The 12,039-nt window shown below is 33.9% G+C and overlaps 1 protein-coding gene across 5 annotated transcripts in view; it reads left to right on the top strand.

Moving 5' to 3' along the window:
• Positions 1-316: 316 nt before the first annotated feature.
• LOC121380506 (nck-associated protein 1-like) overlaps positions 317-12,039 on the top strand; it is a 57,477-nt gene continuing 45,754 nt past the window's right edge. For all 5 annotated transcript variants that reach the window (XM_041509345.1, XM_041509344.1, XM_041509341.1 and 2 more), the window contains exons 1-7: positions 317-487; positions 7,271-7,381; positions 7,987-8,073; positions 8,509-8,565; positions 9,624-9,766; positions 10,334-10,424; positions 11,424-11,561. In XM_041509345.1, coding sequence (XP_041365279.1) covers positions 383-487; positions 7,271-7,381; positions 7,987-8,073; positions 8,509-8,565; positions 9,624-9,766; positions 10,334-10,424; positions 11,424-11,561 — 732 coding nt within the window. In that variant the 5' untranslated portion in view covers positions 317-382. The remainder of the gene's footprint in view (positions 488-7,270; positions 7,382-7,986; positions 8,074-8,508; positions 8,566-9,623; positions 9,767-10,333; positions 10,425-11,423; positions 11,562-12,039) is intronic.

The raw sequence follows: 12,039 nt of genomic DNA, 5'->3' as shown, positions 1-12,039 counted from the left end.
TCTCAGACGCACGTGCGTTTTTAAAAATATGAGAAATGCATTTTGTGATATTAAAAACACCCGGATGACCAAAAACATTTCAATTGTACGGAGATGAAAGAGATGGATAATCTAAACAATAAAATCTAAATAATGTCTGATTTCAGTTATCAAAAAACGGCTCTAATAGTAAAAAAAATATGCCGTAGTGTTTAAAAACTAGGGTATGTCCCTTTAATTTTAGTATTTTTACGGTAAAAAACCGACAACGCCTTCATTAACTCTGCCGACAGAGTTGTTTCCCATCCGGAAGTCTCATTTGCGGAAAATGGCCGACTAAAGTGATTAATCGATTGAGGAAGTGGACAAAACGCCTTTATTTGTTTCACCCTAAAGCATAAAAATGTCCCGAGCAATGATTCCAAGCCAACAAAAGTTGGCTGAGAAGCTCACAATTCTAAATGATCGTGGAAACGGGATGCTGACTCGAATTTACAATATTAAAAAGGTTTGGACTTATGGCAATCACAGATTATCATTATGATTATTGAGGCACCATAGACTCATAGTTTTGGCATTCGACCACAGTAAATATCGGATATCTTACCATATTTTCACTTCAGATCCATTTTGGTAAAAAAAAGAAAAAGAAGAACAATTTTGTAAATTGCATATGTAGTTCTATGCATTTGTAAGACTCAAACATTTCTAAATCATAATTATTATCAGCCGTCAGGGGTCCTGTTTTGATGGATATTTCTATCAATCTGTGGTATGAAATAACGCACACATTTGAAGATGACATCATTGACATAATGATAATTTGCCTACACAGCCATAACCTGCGTAAAATCAAATGCCTACCAGGTCCACCTAGCCCAAATTAATGTTAAAAAAGCCCGCCTACAGAAGTAGACTTCAGTTTTAACATGAACATCATGTTGAGGTATAACGTTTAAGCAGGGCACAATATTTCACGTGAACCGCTGTTCTGTTCACGTGTCGGTTACGCAAAATTAAATTTACGCGAACCGCAAATCGGTTACGTTGTGACCTGTAGACGTTCAGAAATTAAAACCTGCAGACTTCACGATTACCTGAAGTTTATTCATGCAGACATACTACTAGTATTCCGACCAATGTTTTAGACTGATTTTAGATACTTGTTGCGTGGCAAACCAGTAGACAACGGTATATTGCAACGGTTGTAACTTGCGACCAAAGGCTCAGAATAGAGACGAGACAAAAGTGGTGAATAATAATAATAATAATAAATCTACAACACTACGATCATACGAAAACAAAAGAAACATCTGCAAGTCACTTCTTTCGATTTGCAAGCAATAAAGAAACTGTTTTATAAAACGTTTTCTTTTGTATTTTGTGTTAACTTTATGTTTGAGCTAAAAATTATGTATTTAAAATATAATTTCAACGTAACTGAGGTAAGCGATCAGGTAATCCACAGGTTACGCAAATATAATTCACGTGACCGAACAATTGGTTACCTAGTAAAAACCACGTGAACCGACTTACGGTTACCTCAGATTTCGAAATATTGTCCCGTTTAAGCTATGTGTACAACACATGTCAAAATCAATGTTTGTAACTATCTTTTTTTCTTTAAATTAACCACTTTTTAATAATTTTCAAGAAAATTCTCTACATTACAGAGAATTGGCTAAACTAATATTTGTTCCAGTGTGAGCCCTGGTAAATGAACACAGATAACCCATGATCAATGAAACAGGACAAAAAATCACTTTAAATATTTAAATTTATTATAAAAACACAACAATGCATGTAATGTAGTAACTAATGAACAATATACATATGTGGAATAAATTTCGCTGATGTTTTGAATATTGTCATTGTCAGTCATTGAGAATGCCGACTTTGTAAAAACAACTTCAAATCAGATCCATCTTCTTGGAGGCAATCTCACACACTTCATTAACTCACTGGACATGAATGGGTTTTATAATAGTTGTTTTTATGTCAACATTCACACTTTTAAGTTTGTGTTCATCGTCAGATGCTTTGTCCTTTTCATCCATTTTTTTTCATCGCTTCAATTGAGTACCACACATGGAAACACTGTTTCAATTCATCTTTAAAAATTCGGTTCACAGTTAAATCCAAAGACAGAAGTTGATCAGTACAGATGGCAGGAATATACACAATGACAATGTGAGCTGTGAAAATGTCAAAAAGACACAATATTTTTTTATCATGTGGCAGCCCGATTTGTCTGCGGGTCGAGGTCACATATGTTATGATGACATTCTCGATGTACTGCAGCATGCTTGACATCCCAATCAGTGGGAAAATTTATGTTTGGATGACATCAGTCTGTTTTTCCAGTGTTAGATTACTTGGGGTGGTAACATGTCTCCACTTTTGTTGATCGCTAACGAAACAGTAATCTGTTGTTTGTCATCAACACCCGATATTTAGCGCCTCTCTCTTCCATGGTCCAATCATCCCTTGGAATGAATGATACTCCAGTCTAGTCCCAGTTAATTACCAGCTTGTCAGGAATTAAATCTTTGCCTACTGTATCACTCTCCCATTTAAGAAAGACCTCCTGGGGAGTGTTTGACGTCTTTTATCCCCTTGCATTTAACAAACTGCATCCTATGCAGCAACAATCTGGCCCAAGGATAAGTTAATCCTACATTACCTCCAATTTCTTTCAACATGAATTTGTGCTGTTTCCTTAAAATCCCAATCTGCTGCAGCATTCTAACATTAATAATTCCACTAGCCAATCATGTTTCTTAATCCAAAGTTTTACCTCTTCTTTGTTATCTCCTAACTTTGGTCTTTGACCTCACTGTGGTTTTACCAGCTGATGTTAGGTACTGCCTGTAGACCCATATCTTTCACATTGGTTATAAGTTCGTCTAAGTTAGTTATGTTCACAATTTCTTTCTCTTTTTTTTTCGCCCAAAAATATATTAATTTTATGTGTTCAATATTGGTTTCACGTTGTGAATTCACTGCAGGTTCAAAACTTTGGACAATATTGCCATCCTTCTTTGAGAGTGTCATTGTCATCTCTTATGAAACTGCCGTCTTGTGGTTGGTATGTGTTTTGGCTGTAAATAACGTTTAGTCGGAAAAGATGTTTAAATGTACCTAAAACCTGGTTTTTGAGAATATGTAAGACACAGAATACTATGTTTGTGTCAGTTAGATACCATATATCTTACAGCTTATTATACAGTGAAACCCCTCTAAACCGGACACCCAAGGGACCAAATAAAATGTCTGGTCATCAGAGTTGTCCAGTTTTGGGGGGTTTGTATTGATGCAAAAACATTTGTTGTATTTTATTTGTTATTTAAAATAGGAAAAGTTATAATGTATTTACTTTTATATAAAGTGATCTGTTCACTAAATTTAATTCAGTTTAAAAAATTAATTAATGATTGCTCTTCAAAAATATTACACCAGTTTTAACCATATAAAATTTGCACAAATTATTAAACTGCCGTTTGTTTCCTCAGACGTTCTTTTCGTATCCAGGCTTATATATGTCTTGTTTCTTGATATCTCCAACAGTTGAATTTCTTACACTAAAGGTTTCACTTAGTGACCGTATTGTTGGCTTCTAAGGTAAACTTTCAAAACGTTTCATGATTTTAAGTTGATCAACGAGTGATAGTTCGCTGGACATTCCGACATCTTGAAAATCTGTATGGAAATAAAATGCCATCGGCATCTATCCAACCATGTAAAGTCAGTTACTTTTTATTTTGCTAAATAAATGCTTTTAAAAGGAAAAAAAAAGGGAAAAAATATGAGGACAGTGGATTAAATTGATCCGTGGAGCAAATCATGAGATACGTTTGTCAAGGAACATTTTTGTGAAGGACCTTTAATCTCATTTGCAATTTAAAAACACCTAACCTAAACCCTAACTCAGCTTATCTCAACTAAATTAACAACAAAGCTGCAAATAAACACAAAGCAGATGTGTATATTAGATACTTAAATATCAAAGCTGTCAACTGATCTTTAATTACTTACTTAATTGTTATTTGCCAGCTTTGTAACCTTCCAGTTTAGAGAGGTCTGGTCTTGGGGGGGTTTCACTGTATAAAACATATTGCAAATTTGCTCATTAGATATATTTTAAAATAACTCGTAAGATAAATGATAACAAATGAACACACATGTACTGATGATATAGTATTCTCTATTTGCATAATGTTAGAACTTTGATTGTAATAATTTGAAAAGTATGTATGAAAAATTCCACACATATGTCATAATATATAATAGATAAACAAAACACAAACGTAAATGGTATCCTTATTTAAAAAAAAAAAATTGAATGTAACTAAGCACTAAGCATATAAATATTAAAATATAATAGTTAATTATTTAACTAAAATTAATTAACACAAACAATATAAAAAGTAACTCTTAATTAATTAATTAAACACTTTTTTCTTTTTTTTAATACATAAATTCTCCTTTTTATTTGTTGACCCCAAGAATCAACTGCTTGGCCAAAATCAACACATCCTCTTGCTAGACATTCTATGAAATTGATGAACAAATTGCTCTCAGAATTGTTTTCTCATTATCATTTTTCACTCTTCCTAGGGAAGAATAGCCCCATTCCCAGTCTGAAAATACATACCTGCATAGATCATTACAAAGCAAGGTATGAAAAGAAGACGTCACATGGCATTAATAATATCGCCACAAAGTCAAATGAAATGGTCAGTCTGATCAGTCCAATGGCCATGGCATCATTTCTCTCAGTTACCTGTAAAACAAAATGTAAATGTCCTCAATAATAATAGCTTTCACGAGATACATGCAGGCCCATACGAGGCCTCTGAAAATAACAAGAGGTTTAGTATCGTTCTCGCAGCGCTTGTGTAAGTATAGTTTTGTGTAACCCGTTTTTCTGGTTCGCGCATTGAATTTATAACATCATTTACATAGTCATGACAGGGTTACATAAAAACAAAATGGGTTACCTGAATTTGTTTTTGCGTAATCTATAAATGGTTTACGCAAATTTTCAATTCTCAGAGGACTGCATATGCAGGATTTTTTATGGGGGTGGGGTGGGGTGCGAATACTTCATAACATTATCTAAATTTGATAGAAAAAAATGTGGACTTTAGGTAATTTGGGGGGGGTGTGTGTGTGCATATGCACCCATTACACCCCCTTACATACGAGCGTGATTTTTATATCTTATAACCTGACACTACTGAATGACTCCATCATATGTGAAAAGGTGATGCAACAACATCAAATTTATTTATTCATCTTATAATATTTGGTCAAAAAAGCCTATTTGGGACACATTAACAATACACACAAAAAAGGAGTCAATTCATAACTCTCGACTAGTCATGATAGAACTTGGATATCAGTATACAGACTTCACGGCTCTCTTATGTGATAACCATCAGGTGTTGTTTGCTTTAACCAATTTGAGATTGTTTCATTCTGAATTTCAGAAGTGACTATATGGCTTCAAGTCCCACTGTTCTTACTGCTAAGTTTTCATAGAACTGGAACAACTGTTGAAGAGTTGATGAAATGTTTTTCTACACTTGCAATCTCTTTGCTAGATTGATCTGTTGCAGGGGCTAACCTGTGGTTAACACAGTGATTCCCCACAACAGTTGGTACAAGATCTTTGAATTTTTTCACAACTTAATTTTTCTGCCCAATCATGACATTGGCTCCATCACTTCCAACTGCCAAAAGGAAAGTTATCATCAAAATACATGTATTACTTTACAGCATAAAAGATGGTTTGGACTTCCATTTGGAATCAATATCAGCGTTAATAATCTTGTCATTATCTGAATTTCACTCACATATAGAACATATATTAACAGCTGTTTCTTTATTGATATTGGGCTTATGCCCACCAAAATGCCCACCAAAACTGACCTCTCCAAGATAGAATTTAGATATACATGTATGTTATCTCACATAAAGTCATAAACCTGATTTTGGAAGATTTTCTAATTGCATCGTGAATGTCTTTCCTTATCTCCCCGCTAAGTAATATAAATATTCAACTTGCACTCTGTGGCTGGTGTAGTTGGGATTCCTTCTTAGACTGACATCATCCATAAACTGTAGACCCATATTGTTCATAACGGTTATAAGTTCGTCAAAATTAGTGTTGCATAATTTTTGTGGGTTTTTTTTGCCAAAACGTATGTTAATTTCATGTGCGCAATAATGGCTTCACGTTGTGAATTCACCATGGGTTCAAAACTTTGGAGAATACCGCTATCCTTCTTTGATAGTGTCATTGTCATCTCTCTTGAAACTGCTGCCTTGTGGTTGGTGCTTTGGCTATGCTGTACAAGACTTCTTTTTTTCTGGATGTTTGACATGGGACATCAATCCACGGGGTGGACAACAGTTATGCTTTGTACACCAGGAACACAGCATTCCATCCACTGAAAGACAGTGACAGAGCTACATGTGTAGGCCTGAATTTGAAAGCAAACTTCAGTTTTAAACATCTGTTAAAAGCTACACTGTTGAACTCACATATTGCCATGGCATCTCTGTCAAAATGTTATTATTGTAAAACATTTTCATAAATTACTATAACAGGATAAGCACATGTTTTGTTAAGAAAAACTTATGTTATGATAAACAGTGACCAGCTTTGTTTTGGAAAGTTCTGGCTGTAACTAGCTGTAGCAATAAATGTATCAAGTACTCACTGAAATAGGTGCCTTAGTTATCAGTATTTACAGTTGATGTATACTACACTTCTTGACGTGTGGCAAACTTTGCTTCATTAGCATGCACGTTAGTTCACATTTGAAACACACAAATATTATAGTAATAAAAAGGTAGCTGTTTGCATAACAACTGTCTGTTTTTAAACTTTGATATTAGGCTTATATACTATTGATATTGGGCTTATGCCCACCAAAATGCCCACCAAAACTGACCTCTCCAAGATAGAATTTAGATATACATGTATGTTATCTCACATGTTATCACTTACCATGTTGACTTAGAACTGCATGAGTTGTGAACTTCTCGCACGATGAATGACATTAAGATTTTAATGTCATAAGAGTTTCCCCTCCATGCTGCCTTTTTAGTATTGTGGGTCTCACATACAGTTTTGCTGAAAATATATCAGTGTGTAGTAGAGCTCTTATAAAGTGCTCCTACCACTGCTGGGCTCTCATACTGAGAGTCAGTAGTTTGAATCCCCTCAGTGGAAGTAATTAATACATACAGAGCTTGTTAAATAGCTGGATTTATATTTCAGATGTTGGGCAACCATGACAACAAACCACCATTTCTGTCTGACAAGAATATGGAGCCAGCACTACGAGTTTTGTTGAGGAGATTCCCACAGTATGACAGCAAAGCTAGTCAGGTATATACAAAGTGTACATGTACATGCTCTGACTATAGTTATCTGCTTATTCTAGTTATAATATTCAGTAATTCCAGTTGTCATGTTTTTCTTTTAATAGTGGTTAAAGTTGGACAAGTGAATTTTTCAGTCAAGACTAGTGATTTTTGAATTCCACTAACATCATGGCAAAACAGCTTTTCAGACAAATCCTAAACCCTCTAATAATGTGTGCATGTACCTTTACAATGTTTTTTTTATTTATCACTAGTCACATTTAATATTCTGGTTTTGAAAACCAAAAGTGGGCAACAATAAAGATACAACTGATGAAATATATTTTAAATGTTGGAAATGAGAAATTTGTTGCAGATGTTAGGCTGTAAAACTTTGCTGATAGATGGCCATGATTGCTAATAATCGGCTAAAAACAAGAAATCTGCCCATTTGATTATCTGGACATTATCCACAAACATTAAACTTGAAGCCTTATTATGTGGTAGAATACTTACTCTGGTGTTCCTTATAATGCTACATGCACAACTATTATATAGACATTTATGCAAAAGCCAGATTATTTTGCCATTTTGTGAAGTAATGTTACATTATATTTGAATTTGTTTCAGCTGGGCATTGTGAACTCTATGAAGGCTGAAATTGCCAAATCCCTTTCTTTATATTACTACACCTTTGTGGACATCTTGGATTTTAAGGTAACTGATTTTTGACAACTGATAGTTTTATTTTAAAAATATATATTTAGTTTAATATTTGTACTGATACTTAAAGGCCCAGTAATGAGTTACAGAAATGTTTTGTTTTAACTTTTTAAAAAGTAGGATTAAGCACTGCAGTAATGTATTTAATGTTTAGAAATGGAATATTAGGCGATAACTTTGACAATTTTACATCGTCTTAAAGTAATTTGTATTCATTAAATTATATATTATTTATATTACTGTAAAAAAAAAAATGTAATGTAGCTGTTGACAATTTATTTAAAATTACAAACAAACAGGCACATCTTTTATTTTAAGTTTCACTGTTTACACTATATAAAATGTTTTAGGATGTCATTAAAGATTTTTTAATGAAATATTTCTTTCGCTTTATTGTAGGACATATTTAAAGTTTGATTATATTTTCAGGATCATGTGGTTGATTTGCTCACTACCATTGATGCTTGCCAAGTTCACATGGATATAGTATGTTCACATTTGTAGCTATCTATTGTATTGTGTTAACCTGTCGTGGTTGTATAATTGAAAATTGAGAATGCTGGATTTGTGGTACATACTGAAAAATGAAGTACAGTCTGAAAAATAAAAATCTTTCTTCTTGAAATGATTTGAACACTCAACTGATATCTAATTAATATGATCTACATGTAATTAAAAGCTAAACAATGCATGATTATTTATAGTACCGGTACTCTTAAAAAATTGAAACAAAAATTTGTTTTCATATTTAACAACAGACTTAAGAGATACATTCCAGAGTAGACAAATATCTGCCCCATTTTTAAATCAGAATAAGTTTCAGTATATTAAAATACATTAGACTACTTGTTATGACATTCTAATTAATATTCTACTATATCAGGGCTTCTAGATTATGGTAGCCCCACTCCCATGGCTAGTGATATTCAGTGTTGGGCTAGTAAATAACTACTATAACTAGCCCGATGGCTAGTGGGAAAACCCCATGACAAATGCTGCAGTTAAATATCCTGCCCCCTCTTTCCACCTCGATCTAAGGATTTTAAAGCTCAGTCTCCCTCTTTAGATGACATATATGATTATTACTATATTAGTAAAATTTTATTTATTTAAAGTAGGGCTAGTGAATTTTTAATCATGACTAGTACATTTTTAAAATCACTGATCCCATGGCTAGTGGATTTCTATAAAATTCTAGAAGCCCTGACTATATAAACAATTAAGGGCATTATGTTTGCTTATTATTAAGGAAATCTATGTGTTCTTATTTTTAACATGTATATATACATTAGAATCTCGTTGGGTCGAACTTGGAAGGGTTGAAATACATAGCAATGCTCGAACCAAAAACGAAGTCCCGAGTTACACTTACTCGTTACTGTCTGAATAGTTAGGTCAAACTACCCGATGGGTCGAACACTTTCTCGAGCACCGACGGCAATCAAGCCAACGGGATTCAACTGTACATTTAATATTATTACTGTATACTGATGTAATTTTACCCACTGATACAGTAACATATTAATAATATGTTTTTCTTGTAGACATTGAACTTTGACCTGACAAAGAACTACCTTGACCTGATCTCGAGCTATGTTTCCATCATGATCCTGGTGTCCAAGGTGGAGGACAGGAAGTCCGTCCTGGCCCTGTTCAACGCTGCACATGAATTCCTACATGGAAAAGGGTGGGTATTGCAGTTACCTTGGTCTGTTCATCGTGTATATCATTGTTGTGTGTCATTTGTTTGAATTTGCAAGTGATTATCCACTCAAAAATAAAATAGAAACAGCCTACAATGTTGTAAGAGGATCTTTTATGTTTATGTAACAGAATAGGTCCAGTTTTATTTAAATAATTAATTAATATATACACACACATGTACGTATGTACGTACAGACAGACAGACAGACAGACACACACACACACATACTGATGAAAAGAAATAAGAGATCCCACCAGTACAAACAAAAAAGAGTAACTTCATCCAAAACCCTTATTTACAGTGCCAGAAAGTTAACCATGTTACGGACATTCATTCCCACATTACATATACTTTATACAGTCATTACGATTCTAATAGTGACTGAAATTTGGTCTACAGTAAGAAGTGTTCCCTTATTTCTTTCTCTGTGTATATAATAAAGAGGATGTAGCACATTTAATAACAACTGATAAAATTATGTTATTGGGTGTCTTTTAAACTTCCTTTCTAAACATTATGTAGTTTTATTTATTTGTCTTTTTTCTTTAGGGATCAGATGTATCCTCGTTTAGGCCAGATGTTTCTTGACTATGACCCACCAATGAAAAAACTAGCCGAGGAGTTTGTACCACATTCCAGGGTAAGTTACTATAGATTGCACCATTAGGCATTTCTAATAGAATCAGGTTGATGTAACAGGCTAATTTGTATAATGTACAAGCTTTGTATATTTATTACTGTATTATTTGTCTTAGTGGTAAATGTCACAGAGGGTGAGATATGATTTGTTAACTTTTCATTGGTAACATAAAATTTTAGCATTTTGGGATTTAAAATACAGATTACACATGTATGTAAGTACATCACAAATAAAGGAAAATACTAGGCCTTCTCCATAATACATACCTAATCACAACAGTACTATATTTATGCAATTTAAATATGAACAAAAATTTAATATTATTAAAAGAAAGAAAGAAAGAAACAGGGAAGGACGGAAAGAGAAGATATATTACCAGGTACATGTAGTATAGATACTTAAAAGGACATACCCTAGTTTTAACCCATTAAAATTAACACTAAGTTTAGTTGATCTACAAACCTGTAACACATTTGGATTAAGTTATAACTGAGTGAAACATGAGTCTGGGACTTTGAAATGGTGAAATACCCTCTAAAAATAGACTAAAACTCGACACCATAACTGTTACTTCTCAGACGCATGTGCATTTAAAAAAATATGAGAAATGCATTTTGTGATATTAAAAACACCAGGATGACCAAAAACACTTCGAATGTACGGAAATTGATAATCTAAACAATAAAATCTAAATAATGTTTGATTTTAGTTATCAAAAAACAGCTCTAATAGTAAAAAAATATGCCTTAGTGTTTAAAAAGTATGATTTAAGTTATTAAAAACGGTTATAATAGTCAAAAATATGCTTTGTGTTTAAAACTAGGGTATGTCCCTTTGAAATGCAAATGTTGAAGCAAAGTGTATTTTTGGCTGAAACAAAATACATTTACCTAAGGATTTGTCTGCTGAGAGTGACTTGCTAGGGTGGTACTAATGTGAAATGTTGCACACTGTACCCATTCCTGTCTGCTGATTTGTTTTTAACGTTATTACTTGTAGTTTCTGATGCCAGCCCTGTTATCACTGAGCAAAGTGTATCCTCAGCGTAACCATCCCGCCGAACAGATGAGATCTCAGCAAGTTCTCAGTATCATCTCGGAGCCTTCCAAAATGTCTACTGTGGTTGGCTTAGACATGGTTTGTGCTTCTTGTGTCTATTTGGTTGAATTCTCCACGATACTTGAGGCGGGACATAGTCCAGTGGTAAAGTGCTTGCTTGATGCACAGTCGTTCTGGGATCGATCCCTCTCAGAGGGCCCCATGGGGCTATTTCTCGTTCCAGCTAGCGCACCACAACTGGTATATCAAAGGCTGTGGTATGTGCTATTCTGTCTGTGGGATGGTGCATATAAAAGATCCCTTTGCTACTAATGGAAAAATGTAGCGTATTTCCTCTCAAAGACTATGTGTCACAATTACCAAATGTTTGACATCCAATAGCCGATGATTAATAAATCAATGTGCTCTTGTGGTGTCGTTAAACAAAACAAACTTTAACTTTTTTCTCCACAGTACTAAAGCCTGTGTAAATAGTCAACAAAGGGAGTGCTGAAAATGTGCTTGTAATGAATGGTATATGCTTAAATCTGTAGTGTCAAGTATATTTTGATTATTT

This window comes from Gigantopelta aegis, chromosome 9 (assembly GCF_016097555.1).
Source record: "Gigantopelta aegis isolate Gae_Host chromosome 9, Gae_host_genome, whole genome shotgun sequence".
Classification (NCBI taxonomy): Eukaryota; Metazoa; Mollusca; class Gastropoda; order Neomphalida; family Peltospiridae; genus Gigantopelta; species Gigantopelta aegis.
The sequence above is the reverse complement of the archived record's forward strand: the minus strand, read 5'-3'. Positions and strand labels throughout refer to the sequence as shown.